Raw genomic sequence first — 17,706 nt, forward strand, 5'->3', positions numbered from 1 at the left:
CTTCGGTGCCGGCCGCCTCGACGTCGGGCGCGGCGGGGCGCGGGCCCATCAAGGGCATCCTGAAGAAGGGCGGCAGCAAGCTGTCGGGGGGGGGAGCGGCCTCCGGGGCGCGGCGGGCCAGCCCGGCCCGCGACGAGGACGAGCACGGGTGAGGGCCGCGCCGACCCCGGCCGGGGCCCCGGTGGTGGTGGTGGTGGTGGTAAGGCGGCGGCGGGTCTCAGCGGGGCCTCGTCGCCGGCCCCGCTCGTCCGGGGCCTCCGCGGAGCGGGGTGTGCCAGGCGGCGTCCCCAGCTGGGGGTTCGTGGGCTGTCCCGTGTTTTGGGGGTGATGTGCAGCGGGCCACGCGGGTCGTGCCCGTGTGCTTCCCGCGCCGTGGCGGCCGCGGAGCACGGTTCCCCCCGTCGGCGGCGGTCAGGCAGCAGCGGAAGCAGCCGGCTGAGGCAGGAGTACTGCTCGGGGCAGGGTGGTCTGTGTGAGGGAAGGGGGTGGCGGGGCTGTGGCCCTGGGTGGAGAACGCGAGGGCTGCCCGAATGGGGAGAACCGAGGAACTGTAGTCGTGACTCTTCCCAGGAGCGCAGCGTGGCACCTGAAGGAGCTGATGTGATTCTTTGCTGTTTAGGTAGTGCTAGCAGAAGCAGTATTTGCTTTAAATGCTCGCTCGGAAAGACAAACAGAAGGGTTTTACAGTAGCTGTGAGGATAGTTTACAGTTTGGGAAATACACTTTGCCATGGGACACTTATTCGTGCCCTTCTCAAAGGTAGCTTATTTCTCTGTAACCAGAAGCGTGTCCCTGGGGAGAGGACCTCTCCTGGGTTGGAAACATAAGTAAGATGTATTCTTGCTTGTGCAAGATTCATCTGTGAAGATCTCACACTTGAGAATATGCACTGGCCATGTGGTTTCTGTTTTGAATGACAAGAAAATCTTCGTTTCATTGTAACATGATGAGTTAGTCCAAATATGCAAGAAGTGGTCGTTAGCCAGCCAGCAGCTGTCCCTGACCAGTAAGAATTCTTGCGCTTTTCCTGATGTTAGTTAGCACCCAGTACGTGCTGCCTAATGTTGCTCTGAGACTCCATCACGTTACGATGACCAGGGTTTGACCTGACCTCTACGTTTATGAAATTGCTTTTGACTGTTTTCTTCATTTGGGACCTCACTCAATATTCCAAGGAGAGAAATAATGATAAAATAAAATGGACATGCAATTATTTTTTTTGTATTGTAATATTTCTTTCCTCTTTGCCTAGTTAAGTCATGAATATAGTCTAAAGTCAGCAAGGTAAGACTGAAATTTTTTGGCTTGCTGTGTTGCCTGTGTTAGCTGCTCCTGCTTTCCAGGAAGAAATTATTGCAACTGAAGAAATGAGATTATGTTTTTGAAGGGGCTGAATGTAAGTAGCCATATGCTACACAAATGTTGTGATTTTTTTCCTGTTCTTTAGTTTTAATATAATGTAGCACAAAGTCTTTACTACCACACCAGACTTAAAATAAAACTGGCTGTTGGTAGTCTCTATTTTATTTTCTGCAGTCTCTTGCGTACCATCTTGAAGAAACTGATGAGCTGAGTATATGGTGTATTGGTTATAGTACACAGTAATTTCTTGCGGAGCAGTTAAGTGGGCAGGAGTCCAGCTTCTGTTTCCTGTTTACCAATGTGAATCAATAAAGTCAATTAGATTAATTCTGAAATTGCCTTGCAAGTTAAAGGATATTGGCTAACCTGGCAGGCTGCATTAGAAGATCTCCTGGAAAGATCAGTATAGGGTATTTAAAGCTGGTTTGTGTGCAGGTATTGTTTGTGGTTGGCAGCACTTCATTAAATCAGTGTTATTTCTGACTTCAGCAAAATAATTTTGTACTTAATGATAAATAGTATAGCTGTGATTTTCTTTGAAGATTAAAAATTAGTTCATAAATTCAGGTATCTGCTTTCTTCATGTGCCTCTTAGCAGCAGCCTCCCTGCTTATTTCTAATATTGAAATTCAGGTCTGAATACCTTTAAAATAGCTGCAGATGAAAGAGCACATTGTGTGAGCTGTCATCTCTCAAAGCACCGCGTTCAGTAGAGCTCTCGTGTATTTGCATCATTATTGACCTTGCGCTGTTGTCAGTGATGGTAAAATTCTTCGGAAAACTCCCTCAATGAAAATATGATGCAAGAGGGAAGTTTGTGAAATTGGCACACCACTGGAACTGGAGCCTGAGAGCTGAGATCATGGTTTAATGGTAGACATGTTCTTGGCATTCCTGCTATACAGTATTTTTTGCCTTAAGGCTCCTGTAAGAGCCCCTGAGTGAGCTGATCTGATATTTTACAAAGTAACTAAGTAAGTCTGTGCATGTGTGTGCAAGCACCTGTGTCGGTACAGGCAAGAGAAGAGTCTGCAATGGTAGGAGCAAGTGAGGTGTGAGGGTGTTCCTTTCAGTAATACTGCTGCAGAAACTTCTTGCCTGTCAAGGTGTGGTGTCAAAATAAATAATTATATATGTTTAAAGAAGTGAAAGAATACAACTGAGCACTTACGAGATTTTTTTCAAATCTGATTTTCCTAAGGAAGATTAGATTTCCTGTTTCTATATCTGAGGGGTGTCAGGAAGCATTTTTCTGTGATGGTCCTAAGCTCTCTCATTAACATTGCGCTTCTCAGGCGTGCCTAAGCATGCTAAATTGGAGACGGTCAAAGGAGGTGTGGGTTTTTAGAGCACTTAGTCACTCTCCTGTGATGGCTTTTTACATGGAGAGGTGAAATGACATGTTTGTCTGTTTGCCACTAACGATAATTTTTTTCCCTAGCTGAATTCTAAATTGTGCTTTGGGACGTGTTCCACAGCCAAGGCTTTTAGTGTTGGAATATGAGTTTAAAGAAATGAGTGTGAAAAACTAAACCACTAAAAGCTTCCTCAATTTTCTATTTATAACTTACTGAATTGCTAGTTGTAGGCTGTCTAACTTCGAGAGCAGTGTATGCCAAAAAGATTCTTCTAAGGTTGCCAATATTATTATTAGGTATTGAGTTGTGAGCTCAGGCAATAAACCTTGATGCACTCTGGGTGAATATGGTGAACACAAAGCATGTGATGGGAGTTTCTCCCATCTGTTACATTTCCCCTTCAACTAAGCTCTGTCTCTTTGCAGGGGCTGCGTACCATTGTCCAACTGCTATGGCTAGTAAAAATTCTCATGCGCTCGCTATGTAACCATACGATCATCTTATGTTAGTCATAGGTGAACTTTAAGCAGGTGTTTAGGTGATGTTTAACTGGTGATTTTTTGACTCCTAAATAGATAGGTTTGAATAACTGCCATTCCTAGACTAGAGCTCTTGCTTTGTCATCATGAAGCTCATGACTCTCCACCCTGCCAGAGCAGGCAGTCTGACTCACGTGTTGTCCGCTTAGGTTGCAATCCTTGTGTTACAGTTCCAACAAAATTATTAAATAGATCTGAAGCCTCAAACATGAGAGTTTGGCATTGGTTCCTATATGCTAAGGGGATTAAGCTCACTTAATTTGTATTCATTTTTGGAGTATAAGTCTGTGGCATGTAGGATTCTGCATCAACTCCCGCATCTGTTTTTTTTTATCCCTTTAGGGTTTTTTCCCCATTGTGTTATATACAGTGCTCTCCGTAAATGTAAAATTTAGTTTGTGCTTGGAATTTTGCTTTATCAGTTTTGTTTTACTTCTGCTCAAGAGCAGTTGCATTATTGAGATTGAATAAATTTTTCAAATTTGGAAGGGACTGTGTTTAAATAAGAGTAGTTACATTAAAGTCTTCCAGCCAACTACCCCCCTCAAGCTCCCCCCTGCTCCCAAACAAAAAAAAACCAACAAAGCTCTGTAACATTTGCTTCCTTAAATAGTAATTTGCAACAGGAATATGTTAATGCATAAGGTAATATTAAATAGTGGAATTAATTTACTATTGTAAAGTTAAATTTCTTGGTTTAGTTGAAGGGAAAGACCACCTCGTATGAAGCTTGCAATACCCTTTATAGAGGAAATGTGGAACCTGGTAGTTTCTGTTGGTTAAACATTTCTGTGGCTTTTAGATCGGTGGAGGGGTGAGTCTTCCTCTGGCCACAAGGCAACTGCTTTCCCTGTGGCTTGTATATTTTGTCAGTCTGGGTAGGCTTTTGTTTCTGCAAATATACATAAAATGGTACATTACCTGATTGACTGAGGAAATTCTAAATAATGTAACATCACTGGTGCCTGTCTGTGTAAAATGTGAAACTTCCTCAGCTTAATTACAGCAGTGAATCGGTTCTGGTTTATGATTCCAATTTCGGATTACAAAAGCAGTATTAATAACCAGCTTGCTCAGTGCTGTTTATTTTACTGCAGGAAGTTATTTGTTTGTTGGTATTGTTTATGTAACAGTTTTGCCAATAATCATAGCAGCTCACTGAGCAGAGGTGAGGTGGAAGTTATGTGGTTTTGTTGAAGTGTTGTGGGTTGTGATAAGAGGAAGAATGATTTTACAGTAACTTGTAACAAAAGTGGGCAGTTAATGGGACAGTGATTGAACAAGACTGGTAGTTTCTTGAGAAAAACATATGTATGTATATGAATAAGAATACAGTTATAGATCACTGAGTTTATTTAGCTATGGTGAATTGTTAGGGAAATTAAATTGCACTGATAATTTGTCATGACTTCACTGAAGTATGTATAGAACAGTATTTATTTAATAGCCATGCTTTGAACATGCTTGTGCGTCATAATATTTTTTGTGCTTAGTATGTAGCAGAGGTCAAAAGACGTTCTAAACATTCCTTCTGTGGCCAAAGAACTAATTGTTTTTAGAATATAAGAAAATTTAACTTTGTTTTCTTATTTCAGTAAAAAATCCCAGAAGTGGGATGAAATGAACATCATAGCTACATACCACCCAGCAGGCAAAGATTATGGCTTGATGAAAATAGATGAGCCAAGTACTCCTTATCACAGGTAGGCTTGCTGAACTGCTGTCCTAAATGATGCCAGGTGACATAGTAGTTTTACAGCAAAATTGACTTTGTGGATGATGTAGTGTTTACTATAGCTGATTGCCTGACAGACTGTGCAGACCTACTGGATATATGCAACATATTCAGATTTACAAAATTTCTAAATAAAAGCTTATAGCTACCAAGGAGAACTGTCAAAAAGGACAGAGTCAATTTTTAGAAGGTTTATGTCTAGCAGGTTTTAGGCTTTAGGCTTTGAATGGAATAAGTAAGTCTGACTTGTATTGATTTTTTTTTCAGTTAACATCTGTGTACTAGAATATAAATTTGTCATATCAATATTTAAATTAGATTTGGAAAGTTTTTAAAGTATTAAAGGAGTCTTTTAATTGAGTGTTGTAATGTTTTGACTGTTTTATCAAGCAAATTTTAAGCAGCAAATTATTGATAAAGGCTACTTTTTGTTTGCTCTCCAAGCATGGTAGGAGAAGATGATGAGGATGCAGTGAGTGATTCAGAATCAAATGAGCCCTTAAAAGCAGATGTGTTGAGTAAAAAGTAAGTATTGTCATAGAAAATTGACTAAATGTTAAGATAATTTGCTCTTTCCTGGAGTAGTTTTTCTTTATGGAAAGGTGTTGCTGGTTTCTCTAGAAGGCAGACTTTTGCTATTGTCAAATTAAGTCGTTTTCAGTGTTTGATAGGGCCACTGGTACTTAAAACCTCTTGCAGGTTGTTTCTACACATAAATATGGCAAAAAATAATGAACAAAGCAGTTTGAGTGTTCTGAAATTTAAATAAGTGAAAAACTTGCTGTTTCAGCATTTTGTATTGCATGATTTATGTAGACTGGCAGCTGCAGCTGAAGGTAAAGGACCTAAGATCATAGCAAAGCAAGAGGAAAGCAGTGAGGAGGAGGAAGAGGATGAAGAATTAACACCTGAAGAACGAGGTAGGCATAAGTTGTTTTCTTTGTTTTGTTGTTTTTGCTACAAATGGTTTCAGATTTTCAGTAAGAAATACTTGGGAAGAAGAAGTACTATCAGAAAAATGTTGTGATTTGAAAATGGTGATAAATAGTCTTTGAAGGGTAAGTAAAAGATTGAACAAATACACTGTTTGTTTCTGATCAGGACTGTTTGGTCTGGGATCTACATATAAACAGGAATTTGCTGTTACTGGCTGCCTGCTTGTATACAAGCCTAAGGTGTGGGAATTCCTCTTAAGAAACCTAGACTTCTCAAATAAGAAGCTCTTCCAGTTTTGGGGTGAGGGAATAGTTCTTAATCTGAACATATTTCAGGTAGACTTAACAATTCAATGAGTACCACTGCAGTCAAGATGCTACTAATTGCTTGCAGACCTACAGATGATATTTCTGTTGTTTCAAAGCAACTGGTAGATGGATCCAACAGGAAATCTACATTTATTCCAAAGCAATTTGCATCTTCAACAGAGATATTGTTTTGTGTTAGCTTGGGCTAGAACATTTTGAGGAAACAGTCAAACAACAATACTTCTAAGGTTTCAGGCTTGCATTATCTGGCTGTTCCTTCTCATCTTTCCTGGCCCCAGCTTTGAGCATCTAGCCTTACTATTCTAAAGGAAGGAAAAAAACAGCATTGGGGCTACCAATAAGAAAAGTTTAATCTAATTATAGTGCGTTACTGCTAGACCTACTAATGTTTAATGTGTTGAGCAAAGTTAGGCCTCAGGCCATGGGGAAAGTGGAAAATATTTTCTTCTACATGTGGTAAATATATCTCTTATAACAGGCCTTTGGTAGTTAGCCAGGAGTCAAGTCAGACATCTGCAAAAGTTCATTTTCTATCCCACCAGTATGTCTCAATTTGTCCTTAAGTTTACTTAGAAACAAGGCTTGCGAAACTTTGGAATTTTGTATGCTGTTACTAGATGCTGCTCTTGGTTCAGACTTGCTCTTACTTGCAGACAGGTTCTTTTAAAAGTGCTTCAGCCATTCCAGTCCATTAATTACTAGCCTTTTTGTAAGTCAGGCTCATTTAAAAGAACGCTCCACTGCTTGAAGAAAATAATTTTAATTCAGTGATTGCTTGATCATATAATCAATGCACTTTCAAGGTAGGAATAAATTTGACATAGGAAGCAGTTAGTGCCTCTCTGAAGAGGAAATAAGTTGATTTTTTTTTTTTAAAAGAGAAGAAAGAAATATTCGCATTTGTTTGTCCACAGAGAAAAAGAAACAGTTTGAAATGAAGAGAAAAATGCACTACAATGAAGGACGAAACATCAAACTGGCAAGACAACTCATTGCAAAGGAACTACATGGTGAAGAAGAGGATGATGAGGATGAGGATGAAGAGATGCATGATGCTGCAGATGTAGAAACAATGAATACAGAAGCTACTGAACATGGTGAGCTGCCGATTAATCAAAAAGCATGTTTGAGTGCTGGTGGTCCGTTCAGCTGCTGGGGAATGAGTACACTCAAGTATGAGAATAAATAGAAAGGGCACAGTATGTATGTAATGCTCAATGTGCAATACTGCATGCTGTGTTGATAGGTAGCTTTGTAGCATGGTACCAAAACCATCAGTATTGCTAAGTAGCATGTGGGCTTTTGTTTGTTGTGACATAACAGAAAAGCAAACACCTCTGCTTCATACTGTTTCCCCAGCATAACTGACTCTTGGTAGTGAAGTTGCCAGCATCCTTTTTAAAGGAAGAGTTGTCCTGTACAGAACACTTAAAGCTGTGGCCACATGGGAGAGCCTGGCCTTATGTTGTGGTTCAGTTCCAGTTCTGCTCCCAAACTATCATGTAGCCAGCAATGGGAAACTAGCATGCGTGCTTCCTCCCTGTTGAGAGGAGTGCATCTAACTTCCGAAGTAAGAACTTCTGCCTTTCTTACTGTAACGTAGAACTGCTGTTAGGACTTCGGTACGTGCTTGTCCTTAAGCAGTAATGTTCATTTCTATAGTATGGGATAAGACCCTCAGCTTTGCTTTTAGTGCAGCTACTGGAAGAAAGTCTGGGACTTTTAGCTGGGAGCTGTTTCTGGAACCTGCTTCAGGGCTGTATTTTGATAGGAAACTCATAAAACTATAGAGGCTGACACCTTCTCTTTCATCTTTAAGCTTCTCTCTGGGTGAAAAGGGTAGACTGTATAAGTCTTTGGTTTTTGTGGTGGCCTTCTGGTGAATAATTACAGCTGTTCACTACCCACCTCTGTGTGTAACAGCGCTTCAAACAAGTTTTTGGCATTAAAAAAATTGACATTTGTTGCTTATGAGACTAGTGGCAATGAAGTCTAAGCCACATTCATCTGTTGCTTGGCAAAACTATGAAATGTTAGCACAGTCTGCAGACTTGGGAAGATGCTGCATGGGTTTAACTTGGTTCACATTTGCTTTTCACAACCATGTGAACTAGAAACTCTTCTAAAATTAGTTTAAATTCCACACAATAAAAAGGTGATTTGCAAAGTTGTGTGTTTTTAAGTTCTGTGGATTGCACTTTAGTCCCATTATCTATTACAGGAGGACTAATGCCTTCATAATTGCTCCAAAAGGGTCATTTGGTATGTGTCTGAGACCCATTGATGGACTGACTTTATCCAGTAACTTAACATACGCCTTATAATGGCTATTTACTAGAACTTCACTCTCCAGGGGAAAGGAGGGCTCCAATAGGCAACCTTATGACCTTTCTCCATGGCTTGAAGCTGCCATCTCTCTGCACTCTGCTGTAAAACAGAGGCAACTCCGCTCCCCAGCTGCATTCGCCAGTGGAAAGAAGGCACACCTTTGCAGCATTTTTCCATCTCTATTGTTGAAGTCCATTCCACCTTGCCTCATAACCAGCTTCAGAGCCACAACTGGTAATTATCAATTTTGGACTGCTCATGGCCAATAGATTCCATAAACGTAACTGTTTGCCAGTTTATCAACCCATTAACTAACTGGTTCACCTCCACACCATGGCATATAGAAATACTTTCCATTAACTTGATGTAGTTCTCAATTCTTCACTTTTGTTTTGTATCATTCTGCTTAAACCTTGATATTTCATTATCTCCTAATCTCTGTATCAACTATCATAGCTTTTGGTCTGTGTACGTGATCAATTTTTCTGAGGTAAAGTACTGGTCTCACTTTTTGTAGCAGCTGGTGAATTGAATACCCTCAGACTGATCATGTGTGATTCTTTGTGGCAGGGTTGGTCAAAGGACGATGGAATATGGACAAAACAATTAATAAACCTCTCTGTCTTCTGCCACTGCCTGTGTTTTAAGAAATTCCTACATTGAGGTGATAAATGTTCAGCAACAAAGCTGTGCTAAAGTAATGTCGAAGTTTTACTGAAGTAACTTTTTTGAGAGGACAACTCTTTATCACACTCATCTGTATTCTGAGGGCACAGAAGAATCTCCTTATAAATGTTGATTAAACAGGTATTAGGGCTACAGAACATTTCTTAAATAGCTAGTTTTAACAGTAGCTACTTGGGTTTTTTGCTAGTCTGCTTTGGGCCATGCCATGCTTTTGGTCATATTAAGCAATTGGGTATTTAAAACAGTATTTCAATTTGGTTGTTTCCTTCCTGGAAGTGGATTAAAATGCTATTAATATTCTTGTTCCTGAGGTTCCCCTGTTAGGACTGTAAGCATGTGGAAAGATTTTTTTCATCTGGATAGCTTTTGAAGAGCTCTTTGACTTCACATCATATTTTAAAGTGCTTTTTTATAGAGCAGAAAAGGAGGGGTTTTACTCAGTGTATTGGGTGATGCAGGAGCTGATTTTTGTGATGGCTTATTTTGGCTTCACTCCGTTAAACTGACTAACAGCTCTGACACTTGCCTTTAACTGCAAAGGAAATGTCTGTCTTTTTCTGCATGTTGTATTGTAGATACATTTTGATAGTTTCTTCCATTTGACTTCACTTCTTCTGAAGTTACCGAGATCATCTGGTGATGTTGCTACCACTCACCTACTATGTCTGAGACTGTAAATCTACCTAAGTGAGAGCAGTGTCTTTTTATTCCAGTGGAATAACATGATTTCTATAGTACTGATGATCATTCCAGGTAAAGATGTGACATAAGAGGTATTTCTTAGTGGTCTGTTGTGACTCTAGGGCTCCACTGGCTTCTGGATTGTTTTTCAGGCAATTTGAGACCCTCTTCTCACTTGGAATTTTATTTGTCTGTGAAGATCCCTTAAAGGTTCTGTCCTTCTCAGCTCCTGATGTTCCTTTCTACCCTCTAATCCTGTCTGGTTTGTATTTGAGTAAAACTAACAGTATTCTTCTAATCCCTACATTCTCCTTTTGAAGAAGGGGCTAAAGACTTAAGACAGCTTTTTAAGAAAGTTTCTGTCAGATACCACCAGGTCTGCTAATGAGTTGCGCTTCTTGGTTACAGACTGAGATTTCTTGCTGATTGAAATGAAGATGGCCAGTCCAGTCAGTAATGGTGAGAACTGTTTGTATGTTTTTGCCCGTGTCTTCATCGTGGGCTACCGAGTGTTTTAAATGGATAGACGATTCTTTGCTTGCCTCAAGTAGCTGTACCTTTATCCCATGCACATGGATTCTAGCAGCCAAGCCTTTTGGTCGAAGAGAAAGTTAAAGTTGTTATAGTCTGCATTAGGATCACTTGCTTTAGCGTTTCAGCTTCTCTGGATTTTCTCTGGCTACTCCTTATTTATGACTCCACAAATGACATAAATAGACTTTGCCAGCAAAAGTGACCTTTGTTCCTTTCCATAAACACTTTTCTTTTAGAAATTCTCTTTGAAATCACTGAAGGAGAGATTCCTGATGTAGGTAGATTTAAGCATGATGATTTCAGCGCAGACCTGTTTTTACTTCTGCTACACAAAAGTATCAGCTACAGTGGTGTGATCTACAGCAGTTCAATTGACAAGCAGCAAAACTATTGTTCTCTCTTTATGGTTCATTTAGCATTCATTGCTATGATAACTGCTCATCAGTTTAGCTGTCATCTGACTGGGTGTGCCCTTTTGGCCTTTGGTAGACACAGATTATATTGTGTTTTCTTCACCACGGTGAGCATCACCCTAAAGATGATTTAAGTGAGAAGGCTGGGAGTATACACAAATTGGTTCTGCTTGTTAGCTATGCTATTTATTCACTTGTTATACTGCGCTTGTTACCAAGTCTAACTCATGCCTGAGCCTAACTGGCCTTTTTTAAAGTTTATTATCATCTGGACGTAGTTTTCTTTGATCTTTGCTTTATGCCACTGAATATAAATATATATATAGTGGGCTTTTTCATATGAAAAGCACTGATGAGAGAGAGCTTTTTCTGATTTATTGCTGTTCTTTGGCTCAAAACCATGAGTTTAACGACTTCCTGAAAAACACAACAGACTGTGCTCCTTCATTTATAACCTTGTTTTATTTTAAAGTGTCTCATCTGGAATTGAAATTTGACCTGAAAAGTACTATGCTTGCTTGTGTTTCAGGAACCTCATATGTTAGTTCTGCAAATTGATCTCTCTCAACTCCTGGGTTAAATCCTCCCAGTTCCAGGAGTGTTGAGCATTGAGTGCTTGGTATGCTGAACAATGGTGCTAGCCATTTCTTCAGAACATGAAGGTGAAATAACTGTTTTAGAAGTTTCCACACTCTCAAACTAAAAGCTTGTGCATTGCTATGATGGGTTGGCAAACATTACCTTTGGAGAAGCAAAGATGATTTCAGGAGGATATTGTGTGCGTTTTGAAAATATTCAATGAGTGTGAAGAATTACCTATTTTTTGTAATCTTTCTTATGCAGCACATGCTACTCGTGACCAGCTGGAAAGTAGAGCACACAGCATAGAAGAAATCTGTCCAGAACTGTAACTGCTTGTCAAAGTCACAAATATAAACATCGCTTCATGATTTTTTGCAATTAAGGCTCTTAAATATTGAGAAGCATATCAGTTACAATGTTGTATTGCCAAGAATGTTAATTTTAGACTTGTCCATTAGGCAGAAAAAACTGTCTAATTGATTTATTCTTGTGCCTAGTATTTCATGGAGAATACTGCTTCATAATCTGTTCAACCAGAATGGCATTCCCTGTATGTATAACACTGATTATCTTGCGTAATATACTGTTACTCTTCATGCTTTGAAACAGACAGTATCTTTTGGTTTTTCACTATTTATTTGACAGTGTTCTAGGTCTGGTATCTGTTATGGAAAGGTTTGGGATTTAAGAGCCAAACGGTACAGCATATATCAGATTGACATGCAAGCTATTTATCAGATGTGTTGAGCAGTTTAAAAAGGGATTATTTAAGTCTTACAACTTCTTTGTAAAGTGTTGACCTGTTAATCTAGATTTCAGTACGTTATTACCTGTACTTCCCCAGTCTTTAGAAGAGCTGTATTATTTTTTAGGAGTGGTGTTCAGAATCAGTTGTTAGTTTCTGACTAAGGCAATACTAACATCTGGTGGAGGGAATGTTTTTACACTGGAAATGTGTTAACTTGAACTTTGCATTTAACTGTCATTATCTCTTCCATCGGGACTGGATGTTTTGTGGAGCTCTCTTTTGACTTATCATGAGAACATGGAAGTTCCCTCCAACTTTTCTCTTAAAACCACATCCACTGTCACTCTTCCAGCTCTTGTTTCAAACTTTTGGTCCTTTCCAGTTGCATGAAGAGTGCTTGTGCTACTAGCACTTGAGGAAAAATGCCCAGCCATGAGCAAATCCACATCAGGACTGTGAAGATGAGCTGAGTTTAGGCTCTGGCTGTTCTTTACATAAAGATAACTGCTGATGATCTCCTACTCATTTGGGGTTGGCAACCTGCGTACTGAAAACCACTGGTCTAGATCTTGCTGTACCCATTGCAACTTACAGCAGCTGCTTTTGTAAAATGAAGGCTGTTTGGAAGAATAGAAGGTAAACTGCCTAATTCAAATACTTGTTTACAGTGTGGTTGTACAGCCCCTGTAAAGAGGGATTCTGAACCTCCAAATTGCTGTAAACAACTTCCCATTTGGTGGAATTTGACTGGTGAATGTTCCAGTACTCAGAGTAGTTCCTGGGTTTTATTACACAAATGAAGTATACACTTAAGCTTTAGTTTGGTTATGGAACACAGTGTATATCTTAATTTTGATCTGAATTTGATATGTTGCAAAAATCCATATAATTATATGGATCTATTTTAAAATGTCTTTTTGTCCACTGTATATGTGAAGTTTGAATAAAGGAATGAAAGTTATTTTACAGTTATATGCATTCTGAAGTGTGAGCTTTCATGAAATCCCAGAGAGACTGAGAGTGAATAAAGCAATAAGATGCTGTCCTTTGAGAGATTTATACAGAAATAATTCATTAGAATGGATGCATCGCCAAAGATACCTGTGAATTGTGCTAATTGGGTGTTGTTGTGTGCCTTTCCCAACTATCTCTTCCCTTTAGTAGGTAACGGGGTTGTCAGTTGTGGGATATTTAGTCTTCTAAGGACCTGAATCAAGTTTAATAGCATCTTTTCACAAGAAAGAGTTGAACTCTTCATTCAGTCCAGTGTGGTGATGCTAATTTTTCAATATGGAGAACGCTATTTCTTCCTGTATCAAACATGGTCACTTCTGTAGAATAAACAGGGGCAAAGAGTAAGCATTTAGATACTTCTGACTCCTGAAGTCACTTACCATAGCTTTAAATTTGGCTCCCAAGAATAGGACGTCAAAAAGTTTGCACCCTTTATATACCAGCTTGCAGTGTTCAGACTGTTGGAATGTCTGCACCAACCTGTATTTCAAAGTGACCAGCTGACGGCCTGGTCTGCCCCAGCTAGGGCAGTTAAGTCCTATTGAGAGAGTGGCAGCACTCAGCAATCAGACTGGAGCACAAATGGGTCAAGATTTGACCAATGTGTATGGGTAATGCAGATGTCTTCTGCGATGTTGTAAAACAGATTACTTGCACTTTGTGATAAGTACAAGTGGGTACTTTGTACCCGCAATTAAGGCAGGATCCATCAGAAGCAGCTCTTACATGAGCTACTACTGTCCTGCCTTCCTTCCCCCCGCCCTCCCCGCCATGTTCTGTGTCCAAGACCTCATTTTCATTTTGGTGCTCCGCAGGGGTATTTTGTACCCTACAATGCCTGCAAAGCATTTTGTTTAACAAGCAAAAAACCCCTTTGCTAACTTCCAGTAAAGACCTTCCCTGTAATGGCTTCCAAAATCCTGGATGAAATGGGTATGTAGTTTTGAGGGAGGTACAGTATATATAGATCCATGAAGATGGTTTTAAATGAACCTCAGAATATACAGTAGGTCCCTTCATTAGTCGGATGATTTTGAGCTGTCTGGGTGATCCCACCTTTTCTGTGCCACCAACCTCCCAAGTTTTAGTTAGATGCCATTTTGCAACTTGTACTTGTTTTAGTTATGGGTTTTATTAAAGGCTTTGTTCTCCTCTTCATTCTCTTCAGTGCTAGCAAAAATTCTGTTCGTGCTGCTTTGTCTCGCTCACTTGGGGTGCAACCTGATGTACCTGACGCTGCTTTTAACTGGAGGGCTGGTTTACTTGATTTTATCCAGGCTTACACCTTCATGCATTTTAAAAGCTAAAATAGGCAAGCTGACTTTGCAGTAACTACAGATACTCTGTATGGCTTTTTTTACAAAGGGGATGTCTGATTTCCTTCTATTCTGGAATAGCAATTATAGTTCCCTGCTGAATGGGGACAAGAGAAGAAATGCCTTTTCTCTTTTTACATTTGATGGGGACTTAGCTTGCATGCATGTCTTAATCATGAGGTGCATATGGTAAATGCTCATTTGTACAGCAAAAAGTGGTGTAAAGAGACAACAAAAGACATGCAGCCCTTACTAATGTGGACATTGAGCTCCACAGCGTCATCATTGTGAAGCTTCTTGCACAAGTTTAAGTCCTCAAGCTGCACCCTGTTTAGAGAAAATATTTTCAATATGCTTCCAATAGGAAGATCACTTGCAAATAAGAGCCTTAACTCCGTCTTTATAAAGGTTTTTTCTGTTCTTAAAGTTTCTTTCACACTGAGTTGTACACAGTTCATGGAAACAGCAAATATTTTTTTTCCACAGCTTGCTCTCTCATGTTAAACTTGTGTATCTTACCAGAACTCTCTGTTTCTGTAACATGCTTTTTGTGGTGTTTATTATGATACCACCTCACAAATGTAATTATTCTGTTTGAAACCAGTGTTAAGTGTCACAAAGTAAATAAAACCAATGTTTTCATTAGTGCTGTATGGCACTAATACTAGATGTATTGGTTTGACTTCCTGGAGCTTTTTAAAAGAAACGGGCAGATATTGTAAGGTTTGCAGGTGTGTTCATAGATGAATACTTAAACTACTATTGCAGTTTCTTCATCATTGCAAACAGGGAAGTACTCTACAGTATAACTTTGATACACATCAGTTTATACACACCCTCAGGTTTTGTGGTGGCTTGGCTACCTAGATGTGAGGGCAGGTATGTGAACCTGAATCATGAATTTGAGACAGCAGCACACCAGAAAAGGTTGCATTTTTCAAGGTAATTTTCTTTGCATGTCGTAGGATTAAAGCAAGACTGGTCTGTCTCTTCACGGTCACCGTTGAATAATCACTCATTAGCATTGTGTAATGGAAAATGCCTAACACCAACTAATTCTTAGGAAGTAAAACTATTCCAAAAAAAAGAGCTGGGCTTTCTTTTTCAATTGCACACTGTATTTGAAAAGTGGATTTCACCACATAAACACAGCCTAAGTGATACAAAAATATCTTAACTTGATGTTTTTTCTACATGGGTGTGATGGATGCACTGACTCCTTAACCAAACTAGTGGTAGTTTGGTTAGTTTTAGTGAGGGACAGACAGTTCACAAAAATATACAATTGTTGCATCTGTGTAACTTGTAGTTTGGATCCTACATTTCACCAGTCTTAAAAAAACCAAACAACTCCGCCCCCTCAAACCACAACTGACTGAACCAAAAAGCTTCTCTTCTGTGAAAGGACACCTTAACCAAGGGAGGGACAGTTCAGGGTACAGCAGGCATTCAGCTTCTTGGAAAGAAGTCTTATATTCCCTTCCATCCTTCCATGTTGACTGTTTATCCTTGTGAGACCAAAAAGAAGTCAGTGAGAGAGGGTAGGATAAGAAAGAGGGAAAGGGATAAAAAAAAGAGGTGAAGCTTGGTGCAGATGATGGGGCACTGGAGGGCTGGAGGGTGTGAAGACTGCAGGGGGTGAGCAGGCTCTCTGGGGGCAGGTACGGCAGCTCCTCAGACTCCTGGAGGAGCTGAGAGTGAACGTCAGCAACTTGTGTCAGCTTCCCAGCACTGTGTCCCTGTAACTGCAGGATGGAGCCTGTGACTTGGTGCGACGTTGCTTCATCCTTGCCCAGTTTAACTTGAATAGTAAGTTGTACTCCTCTGTCACTGCCTTTGAGGGTGAGAGGGGATGGCTGACACTACTTTGCCTTTGTCATTTTTACATCCGGGAACACTTAAGCAGTGCCAAACTTGTTAAAGCTGTTTTCTCGTAAGGGATCAGAAACGTATGATGTTTCTGCAGTCCTTCCCTACGAAGTGGGAGAGGACCAACACGGTCCTTTTCACTCTACCATACAGCCCTTTCACTGTCTGAAAAGCCTTCAGAAAGTATTCTCAGGCAAAGCTGCCGTACAAAACCCAAACAAGCACGCCTGATAATTCTTTCTACAGAAGCCCCCCCCCACCCTTCTCCTTCAAAGACGACTTTGAACCTCCCCCAAGTAACACCAATCTACAGTTGTCGCCAAGACCGAGCACGGAAACACGCTGCAGAGCACCCGGAGTCCTAACTCCTCCACGGCGGCTCCGAAGCTGCCGCTGCACCCTCAGCAGGCGACACCGGCTCCCCGCCGGGGCGGCAGCGTGTGTGAGCCCCCCACACCGCAGCGAACGCCTCTCCCGGGGCCCGGGGCCCGGCCCGCTGCCCGTCGCGAGGGCCCGGCCGCCCGCTTCGGGCCTGAGGGCTCCTCCGGGGGGCGGCTGAGGGAGGGGCCGCGCGCCGGCGGCCCTCACCGCCTCAGGGGGGCGCCGAGCCGGGCCCTCCCGCGCCCCTCTCATCCCCCAGGGAAGAGGTCCCCTGCTTAATTAGTGGCTTAATTTACAAAAATTAAGCAGTTAAAAACGATCAGCCGGGCACAGACGGGAGAGCTCCGCCAGAGCCCGCCCGCCGCCTCGCCCCACCCCCAACGGCGGCACCGTCAACGGCCGCCAGCGGCGGGCGGACCCGCTTATCGCAGCGCTGGATCGGCCCCCTCGGTGCCTGCGAGCGCTGGGATTGGTCTTCCGGTGGTCGTGGCAATGGCGCTTGCCAATTGGTGGGAGGCCAACGGCGGTTTTCCCGTTGGCTTACCGGGCTGTCACTCTTTAGGACGCTCGGTGAGGAAGTGATCCCTGCGGCACCCCGCGGTTGGCTGCCTCCCCTAAGCGGCCCACTTATTGGGCGGTCTTCCTGTTATGCTCCTTCCTCTCGCCGTGTGATTGGCCAGAGGGCTCCCCTGCTGGACGGGCTGGCTGCCCTTCCCCCGCCCTACGCCGATTTGGGGGAAGCCCCGCCTGCGCCAGCGTCTTATTGGCTGTTTCTGCTGCTGGCTGCCGCCTATTGGCCGGCCGCGCCGTCAGTCGCGGTTGGGCGCGGGAGGGGGGGCAGCGGAGTTGGTCGGCGCGGCGTTCCCGCAGCAGCCGCCCCGCCGCCGGGCCCCG

General features: G+C 41.8%; 1 protein-coding gene across 5 annotated transcripts; it reads left to right on the top strand.

Moving 5' to 3' along the window:
- Nucleotides 1-77: 77 nt before the first annotated feature.
- Nucleotides 78-13,204, top strand: PPP1R2 (protein phosphatase 1, regulatory (inhibitor) subunit 2). Of its 5 annotated transcripts, XM_010568378.1 has the most exons (8): nt 78-148; nt 4,855-4,962; nt 5,439-5,519; nt 5,811-5,914; nt 7,174-7,356; nt 8,613-8,821; nt 10,364-10,414; nt 11,746-13,204. In XM_010568378.1, the coding sequence occupies exons 2-6, from the start codon at nt 4,880-4,882 to the stop codon at nt 8,690-8,692; spliced, it is 531 nt and encodes a 176-aa protein (XP_010566680.1). In that variant the 5' UTR covers nt 78-148; nt 4,855-4,879; the 3' UTR covers nt 8,693-8,821; nt 10,364-10,414; nt 11,746-13,204. The 5 variants fall into 5 exon arrangements, with proteins under 5 accessions (XP_010566680.1, XP_010566675.1, XP_010566678.1 ...); XM_010568373.1 differs by having other exon boundaries at nt 8,613-10,414; nt 11,432-13,204; XM_010568376.1 differs by having other exon boundaries at nt 8,613-10,414.
- The last annotated feature ends 4,502 nt before the right edge of the window (nt 13,205-17,706 follow it).

Source organism: Haliaeetus leucocephalus, unplaced genomic scaffold (genome assembly GCF_000737465.1).
Source record: "Haliaeetus leucocephalus isolate CR32 unplaced genomic scaffold, Haliaeetus_leucocephalus-4.0 Scaffold240, whole genome shotgun sequence".
Lineage (NCBI taxonomy): Eukaryota > Metazoa > Chordata > Aves > Accipitriformes > Accipitridae > Haliaeetus > Haliaeetus leucocephalus.

Bases quoted from the DNA above. Each gene is read 5' to 3' on its own strand.
- PPP1R2 (XM_010568373.1), top strand. From the start codon at position 4,880: ATGAACATCATAGCTACATACCACCCAGCAGGCAAAGATTATGGCTTG. The intron at 5,520-5,810 runs GTAAGTATTGTC...TGATTTATGTAG, and splicing joins GCAGATGTGTTGAGTAAAAA to ACTGGCAGCTGCAGCTGAAG. The intron at 5,915-7,173 runs GTAGGCATAAGT...GTTTGTCCACAG, and splicing joins ATTAACACCTGAAGAACGAG to AGAAAAAGAAACAGTTTGAA.